Below are 14,627 nucleotides of genomic sequence, written 5' to 3' on the forward strand. Positions count from 1 at the left end.
TTTATTTTGCAAACTTCTTATTTCAAAAGACATTTTCTGATTTTTTTTTAATTTTTTTTTTTGGATTTTTTTTAATTTTTTTGTATTTTTTTTATTTTTTATGACTCAAGACACTTCTAACTAGACACACTGAACAATAGTTCCCATCCCCACACTTAAATTTTACATTGCCCTCAATGTAGGATGGAAACTGACTCAAAAACTAAAAATAAATAAGAAATAAAAGACACAAGGGCATAAATGGAAAGGACTTAGCTGGTTAAATTCTCGCGTATGTTCCAAAACTCTCGTCCAATCCAGCTCGATCGTATAGCATTTCATTCGCGATCGGCTTGACTCTAACTGATTGGTACACTTGATAAATGCCTGAAATTTGAATAAACAGCTCCAAAATCACCCGAATGGAGATTGAGTACGGGTGGTACATATTCAAACCTGCATAAACAAAAACAAGCAAACACCAAAGCAATACCAACTCTAAACACAAACTGACTCAATACTACTAAATTAGACTCATGGTACAAAAATAAATGACTCAATATACAAACTCTACAAATGGTGCACAACTGTCTACGCACTCATGGAGGATCATATAAGCGCAGCTCACCTCCATACCAACTACTACGGGCTGCAGCACTATCAAACCTATCATTTCCCGCATCTCTCCAAACTCCCTCATATCTCTCACAATCTCTCAACTCGTCATCGGGCGGTTTGAATCTAGATGTTTCATATCGAAATCTATCCCCACATTGAGCCCTGCTCAGTGTCTCTATCCTAGATTCTAACCTTATCAACCTCTCTTCCAACTCCTCAACTCTCCTATCAGGTGGATCCCCACACTTGGGTTTTAACACCTTCTCCACACTCGGCTCAGTCACCACCTTTTTTCCATCACTCTCAACCTTCTCGTTCTCCTTCACTGAAGCGACCGCCTCAACTCCCTCACTCGATCCTCTCGAATGATTCACCTCGAAAACTACCGACTCGTCGCCCGCTCTAAGTGTAATTGTGCCTAAGAAGACATCTATAAGCGCTTTAGCGGTGTTCAAGAACGGGCGCCCTAAAATCAACGGCACTTTTTCATCAGCCTCCATATCTAGCACTACAAAATCCGCTGGAAAAACAAACCTGTCCACCTTCACTAACAAATTCTCCACTATCCCACGAGGATACTTAACTGACTTATCCGCTAACGAGAGGGTCATACGAGTTGGCTTCAAATCACCAAGGCCTAGTTTTTTGTAAAATGAATATGGCATCAAATTAATACTAGCACCAAGGTCTGCCAACGCGTGGTTTTGAACATCACCACCAAACAAACACGGGATCGTGAATATGCCCGGATCAGTGAGTTTCTCAGGAAGTTTAGTCAAGATCACTGCAGAACAATCTCCATTTAGTGGAGTACTAGAACACTCACCTATCTTATCCTTACGCTTGAGAAAATCCTTAAGGAACTTGGCATATTTGGGCATGGATCTCAGGGCCTCTATGAACGGAAGATTCACCTTTAGCTGGGTGAACATCGTAAGAAACTTCTCGTATTCCCTAGCGTATTGCTGCTGCTTAGCACGGGCGGGAAACGGAAGACGGGAATAATCAATCACTGGCGGTGGCCTAGCCCTAACCGGCTGCTTCTCTACTTTCTTCTCAACCTGAGGCTCCTCGGTATGTGCGGTACTTGCTGGGTCTAGCCTATGTTGCACCTTACCTGGGGCCTCCATCTCTATTTCCTCATCTACCTCAGCGTCACTCTCTAACTCAACACTCTCTCTCGCGACCTCTGCTAGACTCATCCCACTACGAGTAGTGATGGCTTTCACAGAATGGTTAACCGGGTGAGTGGTACCTGAAAACTGACCAGAGGGGGACTCTCTCAATTGCCTAGCTATATCCCCTACTGACCTCTGAAGATCTAAAAGAGTAGACTCTTGATTTTTAAGCTGAAGTTCGTGGTTTCTATTTGTCTGCTCCTGATTTTTCATGAACGCCTGAGTCTGCGTCATCATCTGGGCGAACATCTCCTCCAACCTGTTCGTACTAACCTCAGGAGCCTTTCCACTGCCTTGACTCTCCTGAGTCGGTCCTCCACTATCAAACTGCCTACTCGAACCACTATACTGACCACTCTGATATAAATCAGCCCCCCTACTTTGATACTGACTCGATGGAAAACCAGGGGGGTCGCCAGAAGGGCGATATCCACTACTACTACCACTACCCTGCCAGCTGGAGTTAAAAAGATTATTATTATTGCTAAATTGACCCCTAGACTGACCAGCTATGAACTCAACCTGCTCTAGAGTAAGAGTGGGACAATCGAGCGTGTCGTGACCTCCCCTACAGACCTCACACCTATCCACTCTCTTCTTAATCTCACTCAGCTCTCGCCTCATCTCTTGCCTCAACTCCTCTCTAACTCTCTCGACCATAGCAGCAGCTACCGATGGATCCAAGCTAACTTGGTTTACCCCTCGACCGGCCGAGGAGGTACGAACAGGAATGGAAGTCCTGCTAGTAGTGCTGTAATCCATGTCAGAATGGGCAAAACTTTGAAACAAATCGTTACACTCAGCTACTGTCTTCTTGCCCATAAGTTGCCCTCCTGCTGAAGTATCGAAACGAGCTCTAATCTCAGGAGTAAGACCATTGTAGAAATTTTCAACTAACGCCCAATCAGACAAACCATGCTGCGAACAACGGGAAAGAAGCGTCTGAAAGCGCTCCCACGCCAAGTGGTACGGCTCATCAGGCTCCATGCGGAAGGAGTGGATCTGATCACGAAGGCGAGACGCCTTGGCTGGTGGAAAGTACTTGGCTAAGAAAGCATCACGGAGACCTGCCCAAGTGGTGAAAGTGCCTGCGGGCTGAGAATCGAACCAGACGGCTGCGCGTCCAGCGAGTGAGAATGGAAAGATCTGAAGAAATCGAGCATCGAGGTTCACCCCCTCAATGGAGAAGGTGCTGCAAAGACGAGTGATGCGGTTGATGTGAGCGGGTGCATCCTCGTCGACACGTCCATGAAACTGTCATGAATTGGTGATGGCCGTCATGATGTAGGAAGGAATGCGCCAAGACCGATCGTTCGGGATGTCTGGAAGGGTGATGGGGGAATTCCCACCGGCAAAGCAAGTGGTCGCCTGATCGTAGACTGTCCTACGGGCCATGTGAGCTACGGGTGGTGGACTAGGTGCAGATGAAGAAGAAGAAGACTAACAACTGACTCGACAAACTAAAACAAAAAGAAACAAATAAATCTAGACTCCTACGACTCAAACAAATAGCACGTAGCACGTATAATGTCAATCAAGTCCAAACAAAGTAATCAACGCAATCGCCAAGAGTCCCCGGCAACGGCGCCAAAAACTTGATGTGCTGAAAATGGGTTAATTAAAACTAACTAAATTACCCTAATTCTAGACTCTCTAAGCTTTAAATTTATAAAACTAAGACTCTCTAAACCCTAAACCACACAACCGGCAAGTGTACCGATCGGTGTAGTATAGCCTAAGGAAGTCCGAGTATCGAACCCAAGAGACTCTACTGATTACGCTAATGACTCTATCTAGACTTAGACTGACGCGACTTAACTAATTGTTTATTTGGATGGGGGGGGTTTCTAAAAGTCCTAAATAAAATATTAAAATAATATTAAATAACTAGACGAACTAAACGCGAACTCGAACGAAGACTGAACTCAAGGATGATGAAGGAACTACCTAGGCTAGACGCAAGCTAAACTCAGAATGGGTTTCTATTCGATGATTTTGTGGTGTGGAACCGGGAACTTTAAATGCTAAACCTATTAAGACACCACTAAGCCCCTCAAACACTCTCAAGGCGATTCTTATGGCACTACCTAGGCTGTTACGCTCACCGGCTTTCTAGATTTCCTTACAGTCCTCTAGATTTCTTGAAAGTGCCTATATAAGACGCTCTACCTTACAGCGCGAACGTCTAAAGCAGCTACGGGTTTTAATCTTGGTTTAATAGACAATGGAATGTTAAGGACTTATAACTAAACCGAGACCTATTAATACCCTCGAGCCTCACAGCGACGATGTTTAGCAGCACACTTGATTTTATAAGATTACCAATTATTACTTCTAAGGCTACTTATGCAATTTTCACCCTAAAGGATTAGAGATTTATTATGTGATATAGACACTCACCAAAACCTAAAACCCTAGCCCGACCCTATTCCATGATAAAGACCGTCACCAAGAATCGAACGAAGCAATAAACAATAATCAAACAATCACAAGCACGCATATGCACCAAGTTAAATTCCCATAGCTTTTACAGTACAAGAAAAATCCACAACCACGCCAAAAACCGAATAAAAATCCAAACTTTATTTAAACTATTGTCATGCCTAGGTAGTACGAAAAATCTAGCCAATAATCATAGTCTTAAAAACAATCAAACAAAATCTCAAACAAGAATTCATTGAAGTAAAAACAAGAAACTAGAAAATAAAAGAAATCGCAAAGCAGAACCCGTAAAATTTCTTGATCTCTATGCTTCCCACTTGACCCCAATGATTCCAAGCTTAATTTCTTGCAAAACTGATGTTCTTAGTGCGTTCCCTGATGTCGGATGTCTTCTGTTCGTCTGATGTTACGGCTGATTGATGATGATCATGATTTATAACTTTCAAAAAACCTATAGCCGTTGCTGTTTGAAGTCGGTGCACGAATTTCCTTTTCTCGCCTTGCTTCGATTATATATATTCCTTGATCACGTTTCATGTCCCTTAGTGGGCTGCCAAGCCCAATTAATTTTGTCAGATGATTCCCCCTCTTTATTTGCATCCTCTAAAGAAAATATAATGATATTTAAAAGGCCTTTTGAATTCATTCTTTTGATCATGTGCGTCTGATCTTTGTATGAAATAATATTCCTTTGCTTTCAAGAAACTAATTTATGATGGCTGATGTTTATTACGTAGTACTAGGCTTTTTATGATAATATCCATGCACTATATTGGCTAAAAAGAACCAAACCCCCATAGAATTCACGGCCCACGTCTACTTTATTTATAGAATTTAGCTAGGCTTTAACAGTTTGGCAGCCCAAGTATAACGAAATAGCGATAGTGGCCTCGGCCCATTCACATAAAATAGCGGCAATTTTAATTCAGTCTCTGGCACCCCACTCTGTCTAACTGGCTGGTCATTTCCATATTACTCGTTTTTGCTCCATTTGCACCAGGAGGACCTGGCAAAACCACAAAATAATATTAAAGACTACTAAAAACTAATTAAAACAAATAAAAGCTATACAATAATTATACAATTTACACGGGACAAATATGTGTATTTTACCACTTATCACCCATATAGCAATTAATGCAAATCCTTAAATAATTTGACCAAAGTTTTAGTACCTTTATTATCTACAGTCTAGAAGCGTTATTCAGTAAATAAATAAATTTACAAATAAAACCTAGCATGTTTTAATTTTCAGTTGTTTTGGTAGTTACCCAGTATGAAATAATATTTAAAAGTTTTCTATAAAATTTTGTTATGATTTTTAACTTAGTAATTGTGTGTATTTTGCTAAACAGCATGAGTGACTTGTCTGACGCCCTTCAGAATTTAAATCTCTATCCAGTAAGAATAGAGGTTTCCAGAGACTTCAATAGGTATATACCAGACATAGAAGAACCTATAGAATTCAACACTTTACCTCTCGAGAAACCCAAGCCTAAGAAAATGGAAATTGGGGAAAGCTCTAGGCAAATTGAGGGGTTACCATCTCAGGAAAAGCTAGATTTTATAATGGCAAGCTATAATACTATTAAGCCTGATAATGAAAATGTTTTTATTCACTCTTTTGAAACACAACTACCGATGAACTTAGAACCAGCTATTCCAAACCCTTCAATCCACTCTCAAATAGACGAATGGTTGACTAATGAAATACAGTTACAAAACAATCCCTATAAGCTTTTTCCTCAGTTCAATCCAGAACCTTTACCAAATCCACCAATAAGTAACGAGAATACGGCTGAACTTCGCTTTGGTGAAGAACTAATGGATACTGGGAATAGGATCCAAGAAATTGGGGGACAGATCTCCTGGAAATACGATGAGAGGGAACGCCGTTACTAGAATATCATCTGACAAAGGATAGGGGATTTATGGAACTGTGGTTGTGTAATAGTAATAGTAAAATCAGTATGTGTAAAATAAATAATAAAACGGTTGTATATAGAAGCATGATATAATCAATAAAACAAATGAAATTTTAGAAAATTTACAAATTTTGTTCGTTTACGTGATTATGTGCAATTAAGTGTGACATTGGATTATTTCTTGTATACTAATTATTTATCTATAAATTAGTTATCAGATGGAAAACGCTAATAATGAACCAGTTAACGAGGTTAATCAATCTGAGCAACAACCCGGGGATCATTATATGACTAGGCAGGATATAGAAAATATCGTTGCTCAAGGGATAGCTAACGCTATTCCAGCAATAGTTGCTCAAGGGATAGCCAACGCTATTCCAGCAATCGTTGCTGCTGTTAAAAATCCAATCGAGCCGCAACAAATCGTTCCTACCAAACGTATTTCTGAAGATAACTTCAGTAATAGCGTAAACGGAGGCAATAATCATACTAATCATGAGAATGAACCACGACAAGCTCCGCTCCCTAAGAAAATGAAAGCTGCAACGCCTGGTTGCACTTACAAAGAATTTCTTGCTTGTAAACCATCTGAGTTTGCAGGCAATGAAGGAGCAACTGCGGCACTGCGTTGGTTAGAGAAAACCGAGGCAGTAATTGCCATAAGTAAATGTGCTCAGGATGATCAGGTCATGTACACGTCAAACCTTTTCAAAGAAGGGGCGCTAGAATGGTGGAATACGGTGTTACAAGCAAAAGGAAGAAGGATGGCGTATGCTATGAACTGGGAAGAATTTAAGAGCTTTGTAGAAAGAAAATTCTGTCCCGAATATGAAAAGGAACAAATGACAAATAAGTTTCTAACCCACCGGATGGTGGATGTAGATTGTCGAAAGTATACTTCGACATTCTTCGAGTATGCTCGAGTAGTACCACCCTGGCTTCGCCAGAGCCGGTACTTATTTCTCGTTATATTTGGGGATTGATTGCTGGAATCCGTAATATCGTCAAGGCTGCCAAACCTCACACGATTGATGATGCGGTGGATTTAGCCAATACTCTGACTGACGAACTAGTACGGATAAGAGAAGAAAATAGAAGGAAGGAAGTAGCCCAAAAGATTACCCAAGGATTCCGTCCGAATAACCATAACAATTTCAAGAAAGGAGGGAATGGACAATCTTCCACTAGCCTATTTTGCAATTCTTGCAAAAGAAAGCATTTTGGAAGATGCAAAGGATATTGCAATTTTTGCAAAATTCTGGGGCATCAAGAAGAAGACTGCAGGAGGAAGAGATTATCAGTCTGCTACAACTGTGGAGAAGCTGGACATCTTAGGCCAGATTGTCCAAAACTGAACAAACTATCTAACAATAAAGCTAAACCTGCAGAAAAAGCAAAAAGGAATGTAAGAGCCTTCCAACTAACTGCTCAGGAAGCAGAGCTCATTCCAGATGTGATAGCTGGTACGTTCTTAGTTTACAACGTTTACACAAAAGTATTATTTGACTCTGGTGCAAACCAAAGTTTTATAAATACTTCATTCTATCAAGCTCTTAACTTACCTTTAACCAGCATTAGGCAAATCTTTACTGTCGAAACGGCAAACGAAAAATCTGTTAGCATAGATAAAGTTTTGCAAAAAGGAAAATATAGAACTCTCAGGTCATAAATTCTTTGCAAAACTATTACCTATGAAATTAGCTGAATTTAATGTTGTGTTAGGAATGGATTGGTTAGTAGCCAACCATGCTCGAATTCTCTGTGATAAGAACTTTATAGAAATTCAGGCACCCGCTGGAGAAGTAATTGTGATTACAGGAAATAAACCACGTAAGGTCACGAAGTTCATATCAGTAATGAAAGTTGCTAATTATGAACAAAAGCAAGGAAAAGTATATATGATTTCAGTAATCATTAGTACTAAGAGTAAAGAACTTAAGAAAATTCCTGTAGTTTCAGAATACCCAGATGTATTCTCAGAAAAGTTACCAGGATTACCACTAGATAGGGAGATAGAATTTAGGATTAATCTAATTCCAGAAACTATACCAATAGCCAAGGCACCTTATCAGTTAGCACTCGCAGAAATATTAAAACTGAAAAATCAATTAGATGAATTATTAAGTAAAGGTTTCATACAACATAGTTTATCCCCTTGGGGAGTACCAGTGTTGTTTGTTAAGAAAAAGGATGGTTCGATGAGAATATGTATTAATTATAGAGAATGAAATAAAGTTATAATTAAGAATCGATACCCATTACCTAGGATTGATGATCTTTTCGATCAACTTCAAGGAGCTAGATATTTTTCTAAGATCGACTTACGTTCCGGATATCATCAATTGAAAGTATAAGAGAAAGACATACCTAAAACTGCTTTCAGAACTATGTATAGTCATTACGAGTTTACAGTCATGCCCTTCGGATTAACGAATGCACTTGCACCATTCATGGACAAAATGAATAGGATCTGTAAACCATATTTGGATAAATTTGTAATTATCTTCATCGACGATATACTTATTTATCAGCACTTGCATGCACTCTTAACTTTGTTAAGAAAAGAGAAGCTTTTCGCTAAATTCTCGAAGTGTGAATTTTGGCTGCCAGAAGTACAATTTCTGGGTTATATGGTGAATCATGAAGGTATTCACATAGATCCTGATAAGATAGCAGCAATTATCAAAGGGCAGGTTCCGCAATCCGCAATGGAAATTAGGAGTTTTGTAGGTTTAGCCGGATACTATAGACGGTTTATTAAGGATTTTTTTTTCCAAGATAGCTATACCATTAACTAAGCTAACCTGTAAAACAGTTAAGTTTGAATGAGGACCTAAACAAGAAGAAACCTTTAGGATCTTAAAGTATAAATTAACAAATGTCCCAATTTTAGTTTTACCCGAAGGAACAGAAGATTTTGAAGTATATTGTGATGCTTCAAAGTTAGGATTTGGATGCGTGTTAATATAACGCCAAAAGGTAATTGCGTATGCATCAAGGCAATTGAAAAAGCACAAAGAAAACTATACCACTCATGATTTAGAATTAGGAGCCATAATTTTGCCCTTAAGATTTGGAGACATTATCTGTATGGAAGTAAGTTTACTGTCTATACGAGTCATAAGAATTCAAGATATATATTTGAGCAAAAAGAATTAAACATAAGGCAAGGGAGATGGATAAAAATCCTAAGTGACTACGACTATGATATTCAGTATCACGAAGAAAAGGCTGAAGACGGCTAGAGATCGCCAGAAGAGTTATACAGATAATAGACGAAAGCCGTTGGAGTTTCAAGTTAGAGACAAAATGCTATCAAAAATATCTCCTTGGAAAGGAGTTGTTAGATTCGGCAACAAAGAAAAGCTAAGTCCAAGGTACGTAGGACCATTTCCAGTGATCCAACGTATAGGACCAGTTGCTTATCGTTTACAACTACCAGAAGAGTTAGCTGGAGTACATGAGGTATTTCGTGTATCCAATCTCAAGAAATGTTTATCAGACGAATCCCTGGTAGTACCTCTTCAAGATCTAGAGGTAAATAAAAAGCTGAAATTGTAGAAAAACCACTGCAAATAGAAGACAAGAAAGTCAAGTTTCTCAAACCCAAACGACTAGTATTGGTCAAAGTCAAGTAGAATTCAAAGAGAGGACCAGAATACACTTTGGAAGTTGGAATCAGAAATGAAGCGGAAATATCCTCAGTAAATCTCGAGGACGAGATTTTTCTTAAGGTGGGGAGGATGTAACAACTCTCACTAAAAACATTACTTATGATGTTAATTATCTAATAAGGAAACCCTAATTGAGACACCCAAGTGATTCTACACAAACCCTAAAATTTTAAGAATTTTCAGAATCAGGATCAGGGCCCCTAAAACTCAAGGGGGGGGGGGGTAAAACCCTAGTTACGATTATCTTAATAACTATCTGTCAAAACCGAATTTTGAGAAACTGTCGACTCAGCAAGCCTAGTTAGGGACGTGGCTACCTATAGAAAATAGGTGACCCCTCGCGCTACGCGAAGCCCAGGGGGTACCCCTCGCGTCACGCGAGGGGGTCCAAATTTTATGTATAAATAGGGGTGTTTGGGACTTGATTTTGGGCACTGAAACGACGTTAAAACTCCAAATACACATGGAGATATCGCCTGTATACTATTAAAACACACAGATCTCGAATCGCTGCCGCAATCAGGGCAATCACTCGATCGCTATTACGATTCAACGTCTGATCGATTGTAACTATCCAATGATTGCTTGAGTGCTGCTCAAATTGAGTTTATACTTTGTTATTCATCGTGATTTCGACTTGAATATTTGAGTGCTGTCCGAATTCGGACTATGCTCTGTCATTCGTTGTGAATCCGCTGAATTGTTAAGTATTGCACTTTGTTAATCGTTGTGAGGGTTTAATCTCGTGAATTGATGTAACTGCTGTATTAGTTACTAACCCCGTTTGCGTGTATTGTGAATTAAATTAGGTTAATCAAGGCTAATCAGTAGGCTTATACTCTGCTCGTTAAATCTGCAATGTGAGTCATTCTCTTTTTATCAACTGTTTTACAATACCTCAAATTATTTTCAAAGGTTATAATTACAGGGATTAAGTCGTGGTTATCTTGAATCACTGGCTAGTGGGGTATTGTGCACATTACTAATTTTCTCCCAGTTAGGTTCATTGACCTACTAGGGATAATCATCACTATTTGGGTTCATTGACCTAATAGTGGTATGACCATTGTCACCATTGTGACATGTCACCATTGTGACACGGCGCCAGATAAATATAAGATATAAACCATTGTAATTGCTCTTATGCTGTAAATTTATAACTAAGGGTCATTTTATAAAACCTGAATGAACTCACTCAGTATTTCCCGCTGACAAAACCTTTTTCAAACATGTTTCAGGTGATCTGTTATGATCCAGGAAAAGTGTCTTGAAGCACTACAAGCTTAAGAAAGTGGCTCAGGATAAAATAAAGAAACATGTTTTGTAAAATAAAAGATTTCTTTGTGAAATCAAATGATTGTAAATTACCGGGGTTTTATCCCTAAATTATGTAAACGGACAATTTTAAATATTGAAAGATCCTGTTTTAAAAAGACTTCCGCTGTCGCCTAAATTAGATACCACGGGATTCCTGTCCCGCGGCTCCTGAAACGGGTCAAACCGGGTCGGGGGCCGTGACAGTGATGCTGCTACATCTCAGCTAGGTTTTGATAAATCAAAGGTTACTTGTTTTCGTTGCCGAGAAAAGGGGCATTTTAAACAAGAGTGCACAAACAGAGAAGCAACCGGAAGACAAGATCTGTTTGGAAACAACGATTATCATCGAAAAGCAATTTATCATCAGGTTGCTCAACAACCGTCATCATCCCGTGTTATTGAAGATGGAAAGAAGAAAGCTTATCTAGTTAATCAAGATGATGAAAGATTGCCAGAGGGATTTAGGTGGGACAAATACAGTCCGGCCGATTCAGAAAAATCAGCATTTGTTGCTCGAATCTTGGAAGAAGAGTCAGTCAAATCTAAGCCAAAAAGAAAGAAGATTTTCAAGTCATCAGAAAGTGATGAAGACACCGATGATGAGGAAGAATATATTAATACAGCTAGAAAAAATTTGGACTCATTTAGTTTTAATATGTTTTTTGCAGATAAAATCAAGATTTTGAAATAGAAAAGGGTTGCTCGACTGAAGAGAGAACTGGAAGCGAGAAGGTTTGCCGAAGAAAAGGCAAAAATGAAAGCTGAGAAAGCAAAAGCTGAAGAAAAATCGACAGAGAGGGTCGTGATTGATGATAATGAAATGATGACAGAAGATGAGAAAGAACAGAATGTGATTGAGAAGGTGGTGGAGAAAATAGTCGAAGTTGAAAAAATAATTGAGGTTGAGAAAGTAGTTGAAAAAATTGTCGAAGTTGAGAAAGTTGTCGAAGTTGAAAAGATCGTAGAGGTTGAAAAACCTTGTCTAAAATGTTTGGAACCATGCAAACATTGTGAAGAGAAAGACAAGAAGTATAGTGAAATAGACGAGTTGAAAGAAAAACTGTTGTTTGATGTTAAGTATGTAAACGAATCGTATGATGTGTTGAACAGAACGGTTGATAGTTTGAACAAGACAAACTTAGAAGTAGAAGCTGCTTCAACGATGATGAGTTCAACATTAATGACTAAGCAGAAGGCCATCAATCATTATATTGAAGAGTGTGCAAAGCTGAAGCAGGATTTGGAAATTGAAAAGATTGAAAATGAAAGAATCAGACGATTGCTGCTGAGTTATTCAACTTGTGATTATTTGATTGATAGAGTTTATCCTACTGTTGCAGGTCTTGAAGCTTTTCAAGATAAAAAGTCGGAAGTTACGGATACTGGTAAGAAATAAAGTGTCAAGTATAACAAGTGTCCGCATCCGATCTGGGAAAGTATTCTCCTAGAAAACCAAATGTGGAACAATTAAAAAAGGCAGTCAATATAAAGTTAAAGTCTAAAACAACTGATGAGTTACCAGACAACATTGACGTCACATTTACAGCGTCTGACACTGATCATGAGTCTGAGTTATTAAAGAAAGTGGTCGATCAGGTGTTGGATATGGATGAAGAGTCAAAGTCGGACTCTAAATCTGAAAGTTCGAGTTCATCAGACAAGAGTCCAAGTTCACCGGTCAAACGGGTTTATAATAAAGATTTTCTAATGTCAAAGAATAATTTGAATGACGAAACATTCAAAATTGCATATACTTTGAATGATTCTGACAAATTATTTTCTGATGAGGAATTTCCAATAAGAAGTGTTAAAACTGAACAGATCAAACATGTTTTCAAATTAACAGAAATTAATATTTCTGAAATAAAAGATGTAAATCTTACTGAAAAACCTAAAAAATACACTTCAAGGGTTCAACAAAGATTGAACAAGAAAAAAGGTTACAGTTCTAGTTCAGGTTTTCAACAGAAACCCAACCATAACAGTAATTTCAAAAAGAAAGGTTTAGGTTTTATTTCACCTGAAAATTATAAAAATGAGAAAATTATAAACCAAAAACTAAATTTGTTTCAGATACAAGTTCATAAGAAGAAAAGGAGAAACTGTTCAGAAAACAGTCAAACAAAGAATTTCTCGCAGAAAAGAAAAAAATGTTTTGAAAAAATCTGCATCAAGAGTTGACAGAAGAACTTGTTTCAAATGCCAAGAAGTTGGACACATTGCTTGGAATTTCCCCAAGTCCACTTATACAAAACAGGGAGTTACTTCTAACACAGATTTGAAAAAGAAATGTGTTGATAAAACAGAACAACAAACAGAAAAATTCAAAGTGCTCAAAAATTCGACTTTCGAAGTTGGTGAAAGTTCGAAACGTTTTTACAAAAGAAGAGTCGATTTGAACAAACAAAAATGGGTTGTTAAATCAGAAACTAGTTCTGACAATGAATTTGACTCATCAAAGTCATAGGAGTCATTTGTTGTGAAAAATGATGAGAATTATGTTCCAGAAATGAACGATGAAAACTTTCTGCCATTTTCAAAGGAAAACTTGAAGTTAAAAGTTGGAAAGATTGAAATCTTAGGTCAATTCTTTGCTGGTGAGAAAGAATTTGATGCTGAAAAAGTTTTCAATGGGAAAGTGAAACATATCTTTGAGAAAATGGCTAATGGGAAGGTGAAAGGAGCAAAAGAGTTTTATAAATAAAAAAGATGGTGGGTTGAAGATGATTCCCAATCACCCAAGACTGGTCAGGCTTGGGTGACAACATTCTCTACTTAAAATCCTGACTTGCCGGAGCTCCCAAGTTGGTAATCGTGGAGCAGGAATCAACATCATTCTTGAAAATATTTTTTTGTGAAAAACTTACAAGTGGTTAACAATTGTCATATTTTAAACTTGCAAAGTGATATTGTTGATAAGCACCTACAAAGTGCTTGTTCCTACAAGTGGTTAATCAAGGTCATTAAATTGAACTTGATTTAACATTCATTCAAGAGATTAAAAGAAAAACAAGGTGATGATCATAACCCCAATCCTACAAGTGGTAAAATCAACAAAACTTATTTTCCGGAAAAACCATTTTGATTAAAGCAAACTTAAGTGTTTTGAAATCATAATGGGAAAATAGTTTGTTGTCAGGGGGAGTTCTGATTGTTATGCCAAGTGAATGGAGAATTGAAGCAATTCACATCGGTTTGTCAAATTTTCTTTAAATGATTTTGAATTTTAGGGGGAGTAAAAATTTTCAGAAAATCCAAAAACATTAGAAAATTTGAAAAAGCCAAAAACATGATAAAATCTAAAATCCAAAAACATTAAAAAATTCAAAACGAGTTTTGTTGTGAAAAAGGGGAAATGATAGTACATCAGTGGACTATCACAACACGCTAAAGAATTGGAAAGTCAAATGTGATAAACGGTCTCACTGATGATATGCCAGTAGGTTTTATACATTCAGTAGATTGTTTTCGAGATATAAACCTAAAATATCAAA

The 14,627-nt window shown here is 38.1% G+C and overlaps 1 protein-coding gene across 1 annotated transcript; it reads right to left on the bottom strand.

Moving 5' to 3' along the window:
* Positions 1–578: 578 nt before the first annotated feature.
* Positions 579–3,170, bottom strand: LOC110876734. Its single transcript, XM_035977119.1, has 2 exons — positions 3,082–3,170; positions 579–2,967 (listed from the first exon to the last, which is right to left on the bottom strand). Exons 1-2 carry the CDS (start codon positions 3,168–3,170, stop codon positions 579–581), a joined length of 2,478 nt encoding a protein of 825 aa, XP_035833012.1.
* Positions 3,171–14,627: the final 11,457 nt, after the last annotated feature.

Source organism: Helianthus annuus, chromosome 9 (genome assembly GCF_002127325.2).
Source record: "Helianthus annuus cultivar XRQ/B chromosome 9, HanXRQr2.0-SUNRISE, whole genome shotgun sequence".
Taxonomy (NCBI): Eukaryota; Viridiplantae; Streptophyta; class Magnoliopsida; order Asterales; family Asteraceae; genus Helianthus; species Helianthus annuus.

Excerpts from the sequence above, each read along its gene's own strand:
- LOC110876734 (XM_035977119.1), bottom strand. The coding sequence starts at position 3,170 with ATGGCCCGTAGGACAGTCTACGATCAGGCGACCACTTGCTTTGCCGGT. Across the intron at positions 2,968-3,081 it reads CCAGACATCCCGAACGATCG|CACCTTCTCCATTGAGGGGG; the intron begins GTCTTGGCGCAT and ends TCGTCTTTGCAG.